This window comes from Micropterus dolomieu, linkage group LG12 (genome assembly GCF_021292245.1).
Source record: "Micropterus dolomieu isolate WLL.071019.BEF.003 ecotype Adirondacks linkage group LG12, ASM2129224v1, whole genome shotgun sequence".
NCBI classification, from domain to species: domain Eukaryota; kingdom Metazoa; phylum Chordata; class Actinopteri; order Centrarchiformes; family Centrarchidae; genus Micropterus; species Micropterus dolomieu.
In genome coordinates, this window is record NC_060161.1 from 24,159,333 (window position 1) to 24,177,912 (window position 18,580).

General features: G+C 37.6%; 1 protein-coding gene and 1 long non-coding RNA gene across 2 annotated transcripts in view; both read left to right on the plus strand.

Moving 5' to 3' along the window:
* Window positions 1-4,356, plus strand: part of LOC123979851 — an 8,746-nt gene extending 4,390 nt beyond the window's left edge. Inside the window, exons 3-5 of the mRNA XM_046063961.1 lie at window positions 2,374-2,679; window positions 3,329-3,585; window positions 4,342-4,356. Of these exons, the coding sequence (XP_045919917.1) occupies window positions 2,374-2,679; window positions 3,329-3,585; window positions 4,342-4,356 (578 nt within the window). The remainder of the gene's footprint in view (window positions 1-2,373; window positions 2,680-3,328; window positions 3,586-4,341) is intronic.
* A 491-nt stretch (window positions 4,357-4,847) lies between these two features.
* LOC123979830 lies at window positions 4,848-8,051 on the plus strand. The gene is made up of 7 exons (XR_006827337.1): window positions 4,848-4,936; window positions 5,059-5,074; window positions 5,181-5,272; window positions 5,781-5,831; window positions 5,919-5,981; window positions 6,091-6,153; window positions 7,827-8,051. It is a non-coding gene; the product is annotated as an uncharacterized LOC123979830 (long non-coding RNA).
* The last annotated feature ends 10,529 nt before the right edge of the window (window positions 8,052-18,580 follow it).

Here is an 18,580-nt window from a genome sequence, read left to right on the forward strand (position 1 = left end):
GAACCCAACCTCATCAATGAAGATGAACTGGTGCTCCACTGCAGCCACCTCTAGCTCAAGGACTCTGAAACACACATGACAATATCAGAAATAGACATAGAGTGGTCACTATTGTGAAGCACAATCATTATGATTACAATATTGAAATATGTATAATTTACTGTATACAGTGTTGAGTGTATGCATCAATTGTGGGACTCACTTGCACATAGTTATATCGCAAATCTTTGACTCTTTCTGAATTGTGTTCAAATGGCACCCTGTAGACCTGCTTCATCCTGAGATGATTTCTGCGCAAGACACGGTCCAGTGTTGATAAGCTTACCCTGTCAATATTTTGAAATATGTCATTATTTTCTATTATTTTTCTTTGTATTTGCTGTAATGTTATGGTGTTGTTTTCTAGGACCATGTTTATGATTTCAGTTTCCTGTTCAGAAGACAGAAGACGTTCCCGACCACCTTGTGTTGGTAATCTTTCAGTTCTGCCAAACAAATAGTAAAATACTGTAAATACAAAGTAGGTATACATTTCCTAAATACTTGAAACATACTTTACAGTATTTTTACATTCCTACAGAACAGTCCACAGGCAATACTGTACTACTGTACTCATTGAGTACTGTATTGATATGCAGTACTGCAATTTGCTAGTGAGAGTAGATTTCTTACCTATTCTCATTTCGGAAAGTCCGGATGATGGATGCTACAGTGTTGCTCAGATTTGGCTGTACTCTTTGCCCAGCCTCCCTCATTGTTAGACCATGGTTGACCACATGATCAACCAAAGTGGCTCGGATCTCATCAGAGATTAACCGTCCTCGTCCTCGTCCTCGTCCTCGTCCTCGTCCTCGTCCTCTCACTCCTCTGGCTCTGCCTCTGTTTCCAATGTTGGCATTGCTCCATTGAAGAGCTCACCTGTTGCCCTTTTATGCTAAAGCTCTGATTGCTAATTGGAAAACCGTGTGACGGGTGTTTGCCCTTGTGATGAGTCAGTGTGCATATTTGAATGGCATTGTGTTCCTTGTGAAAACAAGATATTTTGAGCATGAAACTTGTGCCAAAAGCAGAGAATTGTGTGTCGTGTTTTGAAAAAAGTGTGTTTTAGAACTGCAATTTGAGTGTAAAGCAGGAATTGTGCTTGTAGTTTAGCAGAATTGGTTCAGGGGGTTGGTGAATGCGTTACATGTTGTGGTCACTGTGTCTCAAGTACCAGAATTTGTGTGTAAACAATTGAGAAAAACTGTAAAATAAGTCTACCTTTAAATGGCCAATACAATCCATAAAATGCAGCAGGCTATTTCACTTGCCTGAAAGTGATTGAAGAGACTGGGCAATACAGCTCCAGCAGATGGCAATCAGTGTTCGGCAGACGATCACTTTTTTGAGTTGAAATATGGTGATTTTTGTAGTTGTTTATGGTAAGATGTGGAACAATGATGTTGTGTGGTTGTGGACTTGAGTGAGTAACTTATACCATCTGCTAGGTTATGATCGCAGTTTTCTTATGACCCGCCTTTCTCTGCTTTTGATTGGCTAGTAGTCCTTACCTGGGAACTGCACACGTGCAACTCCCAACAAAGATTTTGTACAAGTAAGATGCATCACTCTGTAGCTCAAGAGCGGAGCGTACAACACATAGGGTGAAAAGAGGAGCTGCAGCAATGTGCAGTATGAGAAAAATATGGTGTTTTTAAAGAAAAATTAAACCATGTAAAACTGTTCTGGTACAACCCCTAATTAAGATTTTGAACCTGAAAATGAGCATAATACCACCTCTTTAAAACTTTATGGATGAACATTTGTTACAGATTAATAACTCACCACTCTGAAACTCTTGCTTCAGTCCATGTTGCCAAGCAACATGTACAGCTGAACAGAAGCTTGTTTGCTTGTCATTGGCCCGCCCTTCTCTGCTTCTGATTGGCTAGTAGTCCTTAACTAGGAACTGCGCATGTGCAACTCCCAACAAAGATCAGTATCACTCCATAGCTAAAACTAAGTCTTCACACACAGGGTGAAAAGAGGAGCTGCAGCGATGTGCAGTCTGACAAAAATATGGAGTTTTTTGAAAATTAAACCATGTAAACCTGTTCTGGTACAACCTCTAAATAGGATTATGAACCTGAAAATGAGCATAACACCACCTCTTTAAAAACATTACATTTAGCAGTGGTTTGTCACCACCCAATTTGCTCATGATAACATGTCTGGCTGAGTTAAATAAGGAACTATACTCTATCACACACATAATGGTTTAAACCAGGAGGTTATATGAATCTGAAGAATGCAGTATATGTATGGAGGTAAATGTGTTAAATGTGCAGGATCCAAACAGTGCACTTAAGGCCACCAACATGTATGTCTTTCCAGAAGACAAAACCAAACCTGTCCTCACTGTGTCTCCATCCTGGCTGAGTCCTGGAGCCTCAGTAACTCTGAACTGCAGTGTTAAAGATCCATCTGCAGGATGGAGGTTCTTCTGGTATAAAGCTGTTCCCAAACAATCAGGCAACTCCTACAGCCATGAGCTTCTACCTCGCAGCAGCGACGGGACTGAACAGGATTCCTACGTCGTTCATGGACAGACACACACAGCAGGATATAAGTGCAGAGCTCGAAGAGGAGATCCAGTGAACTACACTAAATACAGTGAACCAAAGTTTGTCTGGTCTGGAGGTCAGTTTGTTTCTGTCTGTTTCTTTCCCCTTTTTATTTCTTCTATTCTGCCCCCACAGTTAAGTCAAACTTTTCCCTGATTTTTAAATGTAACTTTTATATTTTAAATGTGTTAAATTAAACAAATAATAATCTAAACAGCATTAGTTATTCCTGTTAAAGTGAGCCACACTTCACCGTATGTGGTTGCCTAAATTGGGATATAGTGCAGCAAGAATTTGAACTCCTGCAGACAATCATGCTATGCTGATTAAATTATTATTATTATTATCACCTACAAGTAAATCGCTCTGTATTGGCGACATTCCCAAACTGGTGCACCAGTAATGACGTAGTTTATAACAACCAGCAATGATTGGTTTGCCAGAGTGGGGAGCAACCATTGTGACCTAGTGATGGAGTAGGCTAAGGCATCGCAGAGGCATACGTCAAAAGAATGATTATGAATAAAAACGTAATACAGATTTTTATAGTGACTTAGTTAACACCTGAAAGGCAGCTGTAAAAATTGGTAAAAAACAAAAAAGTTGATGAGTTGGAGAGCAGCCATGGTGACTGAATTAATATTAGGAAGATAATTTCCACTGTGCTGCTGTTAATATCATGATATCTCTGTGTTTGTTTTGACACCTCATTAATTATTTTTCAGATTTTCATCCAGCAACAGTCAGAGTGAGTCCTGACAGAGAGCAGTACTTTTCCTCTGAGCCTGTCTCACTGAGCTGTGAGGGAAACTCTTCTAAGTGGAGAGTGAGGAGGTTCACTAAAGCCGGCCATCTGTCAAACTGTTCTAAGTGGGGAACAATGACTGGATCCACATGCAACATCAATGAACTTCCAAACAAAACTGCAGTGTACTGGTGTGAGTCTGAATCAGGTCAATTCAGTAACGCGGTCAACATCACCGTACAAAGTAATTCCTTTTTTGTTTTAATTCTTCTAATTTCACAATTACATAATTTAACATCTTATATTCAGATTTTATAGGTGGTTATATTTTTTGGTTATATTATATAACCAATGCAGTGAAATGTTAAGGAGAGACATGTAACCTGCCATGAAATCAGTTTTTCCTTCACAGTGTTTATTATTAGACCTCTTATTACCAAAGAATTAGGACATATTGATCCTCACTGGCATTTGTGTAACATTAACCAGGCTACTTAAATTTTGGGTATGTGATTCTAATCCAATACACATCTATTTGTCAAATTCAACAAATATCTCCTCACGGTCCACTAGCTGTCCGTTCACAATCTGGTGTTTGTACCCAGCCCATGTTCTGTAAATGGGAAACTTGGACCGAGCCACACAACACTTTTCCAGCTATTCCAGCCATGGTTTCTGAGTCAGTAAGGTTGAATGACCTGCCCACAGACATTCAACTCACTCTCTAGTACACCAACATATGCTGTTGTTGTGACGTTAGCTATAGCAGCAGGAGAGTTGTGAGTATCTCTCTGGAGCTGGTGTGCTGGCTCTGGGACTGCCTCGACCTCTGTGCACATTAGTGTCATAGCAGCAAATCTGTTCTTTGACACTTCCTATTTCAGAAGGCACAGAATATCACAATCTGAGATAAAAAAAAAAGTTGTCAAATACTCAAATCTAATTAGAAATAGCATTTTTTCTAATGTACTGTGAATGTCTAATCTTGTACAGTCTAACAGTGAGTAAGTGAGTAAATGTGTGTGTGTGTGTGTGTGTGTGTGTGTGTGTGTGTGTGTGTGTGTGTGTGTGTGTGTGTGTGTGTACAGTTAAGTGTTTATCCGTGTACTTGTATGTAGGTATATTTTGGATGAACATGAATTTATGTAAGCATAATGTATGTATGTACTATTCATATGTACATACTGTGTGAATGCGTGTGTTCCCGTATGTATACACTTGAATATTTATGTGTACATGTTTGTATTGAAGTATATGGTGTTAATGTATGTGTACCCACATGTATAAGTGTATATTTGGTATATATATTTTTTTCCTTCCTTCTTTTGAACATGTGGCCCACTTGATCCTGGATGTGGGTCCACTTGTGAAGTCTTTTACATGGATTCTTCTAATTTGGATTTACTAACTTGTGACCTCTTTTGTTTGTGAAAGCACTCAACTACAGATAACATTTATTAATACTTACCTTTTATTACAGCAGCGCCTGAAGACTCTTCATTTCTTCTGCCCTTGATTGTTGGGCCAGTTTGTGGAATTTTACTGATTATTCTCCTGCTGCTGTTGTGTTGCTACAGAAAGTCAAAGGGTGAGACCTTTTCCTGCTGATACTTGATGGTTTATAATCTGACTATTCAAAATCATTGTTGAATTCAGTGAATCAGTTTTTCCAATGTAACAACAATGTGACAACAAATCTATTTTTAACAGATTCATACTTCGCTAGGTGGGTACAACTGTCTCCTTTGTCTTGAACTTAAAAAGCAATACATGTCCCTTATAAAATTTACTGTATTTACTATACTTTATATATATTTTCATTTCATTTTTAGGACCCCACAGTCTCAGAGAACCAATAAGGGCTCTGCTCCAGATCAAGTGGTTTACCAGAATGAAACGACAGTGCACTCCTCTCATCTCCATGGTCAGCCTTAATAATTATCCAGATTCATTTATAATTAATTTCTGACCATATCATATCACAACACTTACTTTCTTGGCTTATTTTCTAACAACATTAATCAAAAGCCACAATCCATGAGACTTGAACTAAATCAAGTAATCAGTCAATCAATTTGTCAACAAGGATTGGAATATAATAAACTCATCTACTACAAGCACAAAAGATCAGAACTGAAAATTGGTTATAGTCATTGTTTACATTGTCTCTAGCTGAAATGATGTTAAACTAGACAGTAAAAATGCATATTATGAGCCCAACCATTTAAATAATAGTATCATTGCTTTATGGTATAAAATACATTTGATGCAATTTGAGTTACACCTTTAACATTACCCAAATCAAATAACTCAAAGACTCTAAACATCAATGACAATCTTACAATATATTTGAGTATATTCATCAGAAAAGAAGCAGCTTAGTTTGTATCCTAAAGTTGAAATGATCAATTTTACCGTGACTTGATTTTCAGGTGATGCTTGTCTCTCTGAATCCATCAGAGGCTCAGAAAACACTGAAAATGGTAGGTACATTTTTTTATTTATTTACACACAGAAGAATATTAGAGAAGAGTTGACAATCCTGTAAGTTAAGAAAATGTATATTTCAGATGCAGATGAATCCAGCTATGTCACATACTCGTTGATTCAGCTTAAACACAGTAGTAATAAAGGTGAGTATACAAACAATAAATATTATAGTCAAAATATTCATCAGGCCAGCGATTCCTAAATAAAAGACAGTATTAACTCATCTTTTGATGCATCTGCTCATCTTTACAGGGCAGCATAATGAACCAGAGGAGAGCTCCCTTTACTCGAATGTGAAGACAAGATCAGCTGCAGGTACAGTCACTTGCAACAGTTTGTCCAATAGTTTGTTTTGAAATATGCAAAAGTTTTTCTCAATTGCTTGAACACCATAACCAGGCTTTTGAACTAAAATTTCAAAACCATAACTCCATTTTTTCAAAAAGCGCACGCATTTCTACACACAAATCCCTTCATTTCTCATTGCCTACACCATGTGGTCATTGAGAAAACACTAACATTCAATATTGTTCACTCAATCAGCACAGGTTGAGCTCAATTAGCACACAAAAACAGTCAAAATTCATAACACACCAATCAGGAGCTTCAATAGATAGATAAAAGGGCCAGAGTCGGTTCATTCAGCTTTGGAACAATGAATACAGAGAAATCTGAGGGAAGACATAGAGGACAACAGATAGGAGGAGGAGGAGGAGGAGGAGGAGGAGGAGGAGGAAGAGCAGTATGGAGAAGCGTAAGAGGTGAAGGAAAAGAAACAGTAGGAGTTGGAGGAGGAAATTGGATAGGTGTAAGATGAGGATTAGGAGGAGGCGGAGGAGGAGGCGGAGAAGAAGATGGAGGAGTAGGGAGAGGAGGAGGAGGTGGAGAACAAGAATCTCTGGCCTGTCCAGACCAAAGACAGGATGCGGTGCCAGAATAATTAGTTGTTTGGTGTGTTGTACGGTACAGCACACTAAGGAATAAAAAATGTGTAAATGTTTACATTTGTTTTTTTCTTTTGTTGTGTTCATCATGAGAAAAGGTTTTTGAGGGAGGGAGCACCACAAGCAACATTAATACTAATAGCCAGTTTTTGTAGTATTGTTTTGAATTTATCTCACCAGTGTGTAAGACTGTGTTGTAGTGTGTGTGTGTGTGTGTTTGAGGGCTTGTGTGTCATGTTTGAGGGCAAAGTTTGATTTTTCAGCAAGATTGAATGGTTTTGAGTGGAGAGCTTCATTTTGACCTGAAAATAAGATGTTTGGGGAATTGGGTGAGAAGTTGTGGATTTGTGTTTAGAGTTTTGAGAAAAAGAGGCAAAATTTCAAGAAATGTGTTTAAGCAAATGAGAAAAACTGTATTGCAAGTGACTCAAATCAAATCTCTGGTCATCTCAGGAAGGTATGACATACCATCTGGAGTCAGAAATAGTCACATCCAATGTATGGGCGTTTAACTTTATGATTTTCTGTTTTATAGTGAGTATTTTGTCCAGTAGTGTGATTTGATACCAATACGTTTCATTCTCACGAATGACTGAATTGTACTTCCTGTTTTTATGTTTTTTTTTACTGTCTGGTTATGTTTTTATATGTTTGTTATGTTTTATAAATATACTGTATATGGCACTTCTGTTTTACAGAAATAAATGAGCATCATCGAATATTTATACTTAAAAATGCAATTGATCTCTGAGGCAGCTTCATCTGTCGATATGTGCTGTGAAATTACTGCTGTTGGTTTGTTGCTTCCATAAAAATTATGGTCATTAACTATTCTCTGACTCTAAAGATTTTAAATAATCTTTACAGCCCTATTTTTATTAATTCTAATTAAACTTTCTTAGTTAATTAATATCCCCTCTATTGTTGTAACATGTACACTGTAAATATGCGTTACTGAAGAAAACAATATTCACGTATCATCAAATGCATATATTATATCTATTATTGGTAAACATTTCAAACTAATCATCTCTCCATTCATAGGAAGATCATCTCCTGCAGCAACAGATGAAACTGTTTATTCAGAAGTCAAAATAGGAACGGCTCTTGGTAATAATGCTCCCATGTAATGTGCATGTTGTGATTTGTGTCTTTAAAGCGACTACATCTTAAATAACCTTTTATCTCTGCTTTCGCTGGTTTTCTTCCAGTTCCATAAAGAGAAGAGTATTACTTTTTCATGTGTAATGACCTTTTATTCCTTTAAGAATGGACTGATACTGTATGTACTTTATTTGTACCTGGATGTTATTAAGCCGTTTTGAAATCTTTGTCTTATTTTATCATTTTATGCAGCAATAAACCTTTTTTCAGCAGCCAACTGTTTTGTCTTTAATTTCTTTTTTGTAATATGTATGTGATATTTTGTAGATGACAGCTATGTACCTGGGGGGAAAATTAAACAAATGGATGAACATAAAACCAGAAATGTCAAAACTTTAAGTATTGAATCTTTGTCAGAGTGTTTCTTTTAGCAAAATATTCCTTCCAAATATTGAATAGTTGATTTTGTGTTTGGTTTCTAAGGCTTATTCCTTTATTTTTTTGTGTCAAAGGTTTTTGGGGGGGGGAGTTTTCCTAACTGAGTTTCAGGATCTAAGGTAACAGAGTTTGTATGTTGTACAGATTGCATAGCCCTTTGAGGCTGTTTCACCACCTTCGACAGTTGGTTGACTTCCAGCAGAGAGCAGCTCCTCCATTTCCTTTGTGCACTGCATTGTGCTTCAACAGAACACTCAAACACTGAGGATTTTTTTGTATGATTTCTAACTGTTATGAGTATATTTTATCTGGCCACTTGAACACACTAAATTATCAATAGTTGCTAAGAATTGTTATGTAGTATGGATTTGGGACAAAGTTGCTGCTTCATGGATGTTGGTACTGTATTCTAATGTTTGGCAGAATTCCCAGTTAGTATAAATGATAAGTAAATTAATTTATTGCATGCTAACTGCAAACAGAGTTTACTGTGGAGATTTATATTCGTAGAATGTACTGTACTGGGGTATGGATATTACCACAGCTGAGTCTCTCCATGCTCTTTCCCCAATGCATGCTGGTATAGGATCCACAGTGAACAGCAGAATGTGGGTATACATCTGTGGAGGATAGGCATAATTGTTAATGTGCATCATTTTATCAAGTTCATTATGGAGTATTATACATTAATCTATACAAAATAAACACATACACAGACCACAGACTTTCTGAAATGAGAATAGGTAAGAAATCTACTCTCACTAGCAAATTGCAGTACTGCATATCAATACAGTACTCAATGAGTACAGTAGTACAGTATTGCCTGTGGACTGTTCTGTAGGACTGTAAAAATACTGTAAAGTATGTTTCAAGTATTTAGGAAATGTATACCTACTTTGTATTTACAGTATTTTACTATTTGTTTGGCAGAACTGAAAGATTACCAACACAAGGTGGTCGGGAACGTCTTCTGTCTCCTGAACAGGAAACTGAAATCATAAACATGGTCCTAGAAAACAACACCATAACATTACAGCAAATACAAAGAAAAATAATAGAAAATAATGACATATTTCAAAATATTGATAGGGTAAGCTTATCAACACTGGACCGTGTCTTGCGCAGAAATCATCTCAGGATGAAGCAGGTCTACAGGGTGCCATTTGAACACAATTCAGAAAGAGTCAAAGATTTGCGATATAACTATGTGCAACTGAGTCCCACAATTGATGCATACACTCAACACTGTATACAGTAAATTATACATATTTCAATATTGTAATCATAATGATTGTGCTTCACAATAGTGACCACTCCATGTCTCTTTCTGATATTGTCATGTGTGTTTCAGAGAGTCCTTGAGCTAGAGGTGGCTGCAGTGGAGCACCAGTTCATCTTCATTGATGAGGTTGGGTTCAACCTCACAAAAAGACGAAAGAAGGGAAGGAATGTCATCGGCCAGCGTGCCATTGTTGAAGTCCCTGGCCAGCGCGGAGGGAACATCACAATGTGTGCAGCGATTACCCACCACGGCGTCATCCATCACCGTGCTACCCTTGGTCCCTACAACACCGCCCATCTGATCACATTCCTGGACACCCTACAGAACACACTCATTCCACCAGATCAGGTAGATGGCCCATATTCTCCATTCCTCAATCCTATTGAGGAATTTTTTTCTGCCTGGAGATGGAAAGTGTATGACCAAAATCCACAAACACGTATACCTCTTCTCCAAGCTGTGGAGATACAGCAGCTGATGCTTTTCATGGCTGGAATCGCCATGCTAGGCGATATTTCCCCCGCTGCTTGGCCAGGGAAAACATTGCTTGTGATGTGGATGAGGTGCTGTGGCCAGACCGCAACAGAAGAGAGGATGCAGCATAGTTTGTTTGTTTGTTTTTTTTACTGTAACTGTGTACAGTAAATTCTTCTTCTGTTGTTTTGTATGTAGTGTATGTGCAACTTTGTGTTGGTTGGGAATGGGATGTACACTGTGTACATTGTTTTTGTGGGACAAATAAAATATATTTGTTACCGTGTATTTGTGTGTTCTGAGTATAAAAACAATATTCTCAAATATTTTACAACACACTTGTGTACACGTGTAACACTGAGCAAAGAAAAGGCCTAAGTCATTATGATGAATGGAGAAGAAGTGTTTTCCATTCATCATAGTGTTTTACATTGAGCACATCAGTGTTCAACTGGTTCTTATGAATGTCTATTCATATGATGGTTTGTGTGTCATTTGAAAACAAAATACCATTTTGAGAAGAAATAACATTGAATGTAAAGTTTCATTTTGCAGGAGAATTGAGGGGTTTTGCCCATTGTGTGAGTGTTTTTTTGATTTGTGTGTAGAGTTCTGAGAATATGAGGCATTCTTTCAGAAAATGTGTGTAAACAATCAAGGAAAAACTGTAATACTTTAATTAATTATCTGTGCCCTCAAACATCAGTAAGTGTTGACATGTTGTAAATGTGAAAGAGGAAAGAATAGGAGATTATCCAAGTTTAGAAAGATTATTCAGAAACCTTATTTGTCTGATTTGTAGGGAAATGCTATAGTGTGGACAAAGCATCCATAGTTTGTCATTTTTTATTTATTTAGTTGTTTGTTTAGTTGTTTATTTAGCATGGGTATTCTGGATTTGCAAAGAAAGTTCAAGTCTTGGACATGCTGAGGGTGATTACGCTATTTCTGTTTTTCTATTATTCACCAAAGATGTCTCAAACGACTGTCACTTTTCATAATATCCTCTTTTTACGTAAGTGTGGAAACATGCATTTGTTAAAGCAGAACTCTATGATGAGTATAAACTTTGTTCGTGTTTGTGCAGTTCCTTATTCCTTTCACATTTTAACACATTGCAACAGCTGCAGTGACTACAAGTTCATTGTTAGTCAGAGGAACATTTTCTATAAATGATACAGTGATGTCATTGCTTGTGATGAATTCAGTGATCTCATTGCCGTGATTCAGCAATTCAGGATGCGTTTAATCCTATCATGTTTTAGTTTCCGACATCTTAAACATTAATCAGACACATTTTCTGTCAACTTCAAAAAGAAAACGTGCATATAAATAATAATTCTACTAATTATAGGTGCGTTCACAAACTGTCACATTTTCTAACTATTTTAAAGTCAAATAAAGGACTAGGCAGTGTATAAGTTAGCCCATTCATTTATGCATGTAGTGAACCTACAATCTGATTCTAAAATTATGAATGTTAATACTTGGACATATTAATTTCATATGCACTTCTTCGAAGAAGGGGACACCGCCTGACTTTTTTGGTTTATACAAGGAGCTAGGAAACCTTTGTTTGTAGTATTGTAAATAAAAAAAAAACAGCTAGTTACAAATAATATAAATAAATATAAATAATTAGTCAAACGTTAATAGATCAATCTCATATCTGAAGAATGAATTCTCCAGGAGGGACCTGGATTATAAAACATGGAATATTTATTTACTAAGGTGAAGACAAACAAAGGGTAACTAAATATATATTGTATTTGAGACTGTGTTCATGGCCTTTTGGTGGGCTTGGCAGAAAGTGGCAGTGGCTGTGTGCCAGTGGGTTGGTCCCAGGGTCCTTCGGGCTTTAACTGGTAGCAGCAGGAAACAGTCTTACAGTAGTTGTGGCTAGCTCTGGTCTGTTGTCTGATGTCAGACAACATTGTTCGTATTTGAAAAGCTAATACAGTAGCCCCATATTTAATACTTTTATTAATTGTCTGTGCCATCAAACATCAGAAAGTGTTGGCATGTTTGTAATGTGAAAGAGGAAAGAATAGGAGATTATCCAAGTTTAGAAAAGCAGGAGCTAAAATTGGCATGAAATCAAACTACTTTTCATTTTTGTTTCACTCTCAAGAGTAGATTGCTCAGAAGCAGTGCCAGTACTAGATGTGAAGATGGGACATACTTTACTCTGTATGGGGTTATTCTGTGAGTACATCAGAAACTTTTTTCTGTATTGTACAGATTAAGGGAAATGTTGTAGTGTGGACAAAGCATCAGTAGTTTGTCATTTTTTATTTATTTAGTTGTTTGTTTATTTAGCGTGGGTATTCTGGATTGGCAAAGAAAGTTATACATTTTTATACAACATTCAAATAAATTTCCTAATGATGTCCATGTTTTTTATATCCTTATTGTTGTTTTTAAAACTATCTGTCAGATTAATGTCTGTTGAAGTGTCAATCCCTCTCTTGAAGTATGGACATACTGAAGGTGATTACACAATTTCTATTTAATATACTGTATATATCTATAGATATCTATATATAGATATAGATATAGATATCTATATATTGAGAGAGATGTATATGTCACATTTACAGAAAAGTCTAATAGACATATCTATTAGACTTTTTTTGTAAATGTGTCCTGAATTGAAGATATCTGTTGTGATATGGAAGAGAATCTGTGACACGACAGACAGGAACGTCAACCTGAGGGGGTGTGTCCCATGCTTACATTTCTAATTTTGTAATTTTACCGTTGTGCTATGCAATGCTGGAAAACAGTCTTGCCTTTTTATTTTCTGTATCACAATGACTGTCCTGTGTCCTGCAATGTATAACTTTGTACTGGTGAAAGTGATATATGCCATACAGAAAATGTGCAGCCTTGTGCATTTTCAGAAAATACTTACAGACTACACTGTTATATCAAGGTTATATTGACAACATGGCTTCCAGTCTCTTCATTGCGTCAGCTTGTGGCTCACCAGTTACCTTGTAGGCAAAATGCCTTTTTGTGATCGCAACCTTTTCTCAACCAGTACTGTTCCTTTTTTCACAAATTTCTATTGCTAAGACCTGTTTATCACTGAAACCAGTTGTCCTGTAACTCATTAAATGTTCTTTGTTTTTCTCAATGATTTCTTCAGCAAGGGAGTGAGCCTCAACTTTCACAGCTGAGTCATTGGCCTTTTCCCTAACTTTAAGAAGGCTTCCCTCACCTTGTCTGCTTGGTAACGTAAAGGTTCAATACTGTTTATCTGGCTATCCCGTCGCGTGTCACTCCAGGACTTCAGTGTGTTGCCCACATGCTTCATCAAGATGGCCCACCTTTGAGGAGAACCTGAGAAGTTTTTCCACATTTCCAAAAAAACAAGTGGCATCCAAGGATTTAGCAGCATCTGAAACCATCAGATTTAAGGTATGCACTAATTCAGCAGGTGAGAAAAGTTGATCTACAGGAGAAACATATGTGAAAGCAACACAGAATGAGAGCTGCACTGCGTTATATTCTGTAATATTTATAGACTTTGAATTGTCACCTGCCACCTGAATTTTGTGTTTCCCTTTAACATTACATAAATAAAAACATCCATCTATATTTTAGGGAATGTAAAATGAATGTAAAGATTGCCTAATGTATTGTTATTATTAACACTATATTAACACAGTGTTAAGTTGATACTTCCCATAACACTAAATCCTGCTGCTGACACACCAGCAGGATGCTTTTATTGTGAAAAACTCAGGCCAGTTACATTAGCAAAGCCTCAGTACATGTAATAATGCTTGACACTACCCACAGCGTATTTCAGCTCGACCATAAAACACTGAACAGGACTAACAACAAATAATAAAGACATGAACATATTTGAATTTGACATATTTCAGTCTGAGGTGAGGAGTCAGGTGAGCAGAAGGCCATATAACGTTAGGCTACTACTGTGCATGAAACGGAATTTCCATCCACATTGGCTCATCTTTCCTGTCTGCCTGTGTCGACACAAGGAAATTCAATACCACAAGTAATGTAGTGGAGAAATATTCACTCTTTTTCCTTCATGCCAGATCACTTGTAATTACAGTTTTTTTTCTGATTGCTTAGGCACAATTTTTGAAACTATTAGCTATTTTTGCAAAACTCTACACACTAACCACAAAACCTCACACCAATAAAACAAAACATTATACATCTCTTGCAAAAGCTTGTGGCTTTTGTGTTTTCTGTGTGTAGGTCAGAGCAGTTTGCAATAATGTTTTGTTATGCATGTAAAACTCACATACACACAGGTGCCCAAATGTGTAAAGTATGGATGTGTGTTCCTCAAAGTGCAAGAGGGAGCGCTACCGCAGGTCCTTCATTCCAGCTGCAGTCAGACTTTTTAACTCAGAGGCAACATAATGTGACCATCATATTGCACTACTGTTTAGTATTGTATGCTTGTCTGCTATACACCAACTGCAATACTCATTACCACTACTGCACTTTATCTAGCACAATCTGTGCAATGTTTAACCCCGGTCCTACCTGTACATACCTGCATCTGTAAATAGCGCACATATATACTCCAATTTTAATTCTTTTATTTGTCTTCTTTTTGTTTTTGTACTGGAGTTGATGCAACGAGTGAATTTTCCCATTGTGGGTTTAATAAAGTCTATTCTATTCTCACACGTTTTACATGAATTGAGTTTATTACCCCTGCGATGGACTGGCGACCTGTCCAGGGTGTACCCCGCCTTGCGCCCGATGTCAGCTGGGATTGGCTCCAGCCCCCCCGCGACCCTGTACGCAGGATAAGCGGTTGACGATGGATGGAGTTTATTACCTGCAACATCATAGCGGCTCAGATTTGGTTGAACCCGTTGCCCAGCCTCCCTCAAGCACATCCCATGGTTGACAACATGGTCACAGTCGCTCTGATTTCGTCTGTCATGTTCTTGACAATTCTTCTTCCTGGTCCTCTCCTTCTTCCCTATTCTACTTGATGTCCATGTACTCCACTTCCTCCTCTTATTCTCACACTTCTAAAGCCTCCATTGTTAGTCAAACTAAATGTTTACCTCTAAAGTATTTTACATATAGTGCTCTAGATTTGATTGGTATGTGAACTAAAAATAAAAAGTTTTGTGGAACACTGAGGAATGCCAATTGGCAAAATTGTGTAGGATATATAGCAACGTTCACAGTTTTGATAGAAGTGTCAATTACAAACTGTGAGTAAAGCAGAGAAGGTGCATTCAGTTTGGCACATTTGGTAAATGATTTGGCTACAAGTGGTAATGGTTTCAGAAATAGAACTTCAAGAATGACCGTTAGTGTTTAAGCATTCAGAAAAACTGTAAAGTAACTGCACTGCACAACTGTTGTCACTCGACGAAATCACTAATAAACTGCTTTTAAATGCGTGACATCAGTTACAATATATACCATTGCTGTGTTCGTAGGCTGAACCGACAGTATTACCAGCACTGAATAAACAAACATATACGTAACAGTAAAGGTGGTCTGGGAAAATTACCCTTTGCTGAAAACTCAGCAGCTGCATTATCATCAGCTGAGGAGGAGGATTGCAGTGCTAAATGTACCGTGGCAGGATCATCACAGATAGTTGGGGAAGTATCAGCGGCGGTGATTGTGCTCCAGCTCCAAAATACTTCAACAGAGCTTTTTTATTTTACCAATCACCACAAAATGCAAGTGTTAAACTGTGACCAGCATCAAGCCTAGTATACAAACAAAAATGTCTTTCTCTCAGCTCCAGATGGATATGTCCTATTTTGCAATATTAAGGTAACCCAAAAGATGAATAAACAAATAAAAACTCACGTGCTCTTGTCCGACATTTGAAGTGCTCTTGGGGGCCCTCTGGTGGCACTTAACTTCACTTCGCTCACGCGTTGGGCCGGCTCTGGATTTACCCCACCTCTACCTTGTAGCTTTCAAGGTGATTTCTTTGTGGGTTATATTGATGATTCAATCATGATAAGAGAGGCTGCTGTCAGTTATTTAAACATTTCCATGGGTGCTGTATTGTCACAGCTAAATTTGTGGGACATTGAGGGTGTAACCCTTTCAACTCTGTACAGAATCAAAAACAGTGTAAGTGTGTGTAGGATAGTTACTGTAAAGGATTACAAATATTTTAGTAAAGCGTGATAACCAACCTCATTCTTACAATGCGATGCAGTAAATGGATGGCTGAGAGCTACAAATGTTTGTGCAGTACTATGCAGTACTGCTTTTCTCTCCTACTCCCCTTGATCTCTGTTGGTATTCAATGTTTAAAATAGGGAATTTGACCTTTATTCTATTTATAGGCCTATACTAAAACAGTGAGTGGTTAGTGATCATTTAAGCAAGTATTGTTTGCACATGTGATGAGTGCGTGTGTGACTTGGTGAATAAGTATAGCATTTTCATTGGTTGTGTTTGGAAAAGTAAAGCAGGTCACTTCCTGTTAGATGTTTGTGTCTTTGGTAGAGAACTGCGTGTAGTGTTTTGAAAAAAGTCTTTCATGCAACTGAAAACTAAATGAAATGTTGAGAAATAGCTTAAGGTTTTAGTGATTTGGTGCATAGTTTTGCTGTTTAAGTGAGATGTTTCAAAAATCATGTGACATAAAGATTTTGTGTGTAAGTAATTGTGAAAAGCTGAAATTTACATTAGATTCCGACCGATCCTGTCACGTGTCAAGAGATTTTAATTTTAAGTCATGCTGCTGTGTCTCGTACGTACAGTAAATGGGGAGACGCTTCACCCTATTTCACCCAACCGGAAATTCACAAAACATATTTGCCCAAATTAACATTATTGCCCAAAACTCTACCTGCAACAAGCCGTGCTCTCAGTTATTGTGCGTGTAATATTTTCATGTGTTTCATCAAATCTGGAAACTGATGGGGAAACAATTTTTCACCTTGAAATGAAAGTTGCGGTCAGCTGCGACCACAGTATATAATCACTGAGGTCTGTGACCTCAAAGCTGGTTACAGCCATCAGACCACTACTACAGTGAGTTCTTATATTTCAAGAGCAGCAGATTTTATTGGTGCAGCACATGTGAGTGGTAGTAATTGTTCTGGCAGCCATGAAACCATCTCTCTTGTGCTGCTTTTGCTGCCTCCTCACTATGTGCTTTGTTCTACGCAGCACTGCCACCATGTGTCACAGTCACAATCAACAGCCACAACCTCAGTTCCTTAAAAAGTCCTTTAGCAGGTCTGGAGATACAAGAGTTACGACATTCATACAAGACTGCTGTTAGAACATGTAATGGTATTTTCTGACCTGTAGGTGATAAGTGGCTTAAGCTAAAATATGTCTCCCTTTAAACTACAGCTACGATCTATCTAATTTATGTTGTGATCATTTTGTACCTAACCTCTTCATGTTCAGTTTACTAACAGTGTGAAATTAAATCACCAGGTCACTTAAATGCAAATATAATTTTCACTTAAAAGGACCAGTGTTACCTAATGGCCCAGTCAACATGTGGTACAGAGAGCGTCTGGTGAAAATCTGAAAATAAGATAAACACAATAATGATTGTCTGCCCAGTAGCTCCTACTGTTCTGATGATGGTGTCTTTATAGGTTTTATTTAAGCTTTTGCAAAAGGATCAGTACAGAGCATTCAGCAGCTGACTAGTTAAAACGTGTTTTGAAAGCTGCTTCACGGTTGGTACTGGTCAAAACAGATCTGTGGTTAACAGAGACAGCCTAGACAAGTCAATATGTTTAGTCACAGTGTAAAAGTTCAGCAATAGTTCTGCAACTTTAAATATTTTAGCAAACTACTATTTATTGAAAAACAGTATAGGCTTTCAGAATAAATCAATCAATCAATCAATATTTTTATACCATTCTGCCTGTGTTCTATGTTCGTTCTGTCTTAGTGTCTTATAAATACATTTATCAAATACAGTGAGGAAAATAAGTATTTGAACACCCTGCTATTTTGCAAGTTCTCCCACTTAGAAATCATGGAGGGGTCTGAAATTGTCATCATAGGTGCATGTCCACTGTGAGAGACATAATCTTAAAAAAAAAATCCAGAAATCACAATGTATGATTTTAAAACTATTTATTTGTATGATACAGCTGCAAATAAGTATTTGAACACCTGTCTATCAGCTAGAATTCTGACTCTCAAAGACCTGTTAGTCTGCCTTCAAAATGTCCACCTCCACTCCATTTATTATCCTAAATTAGATGCACCTGTTTGAGGTCGTTAGCTGCATAAAGACACCTGTCCACCCCATACAATCAGTAAGAATCCAACTACTAACATGGCCAAGACCAAAGAGCTGTCCAAAGACACTAGAGACAAAATTGTACACCTCCACAAGGCTGGAAAGGGCTACGGGGAAATTGCCAAGCAGCTTGGTGAAAAAAGGTCCACTGTTGGAGCAATCATTAGAAAATGGAAGAAGCTAAACATGACTGTCAATCTCCCTCGGACCGGGGCTCCATGCAAGATCTCACCTCGTGGGGTC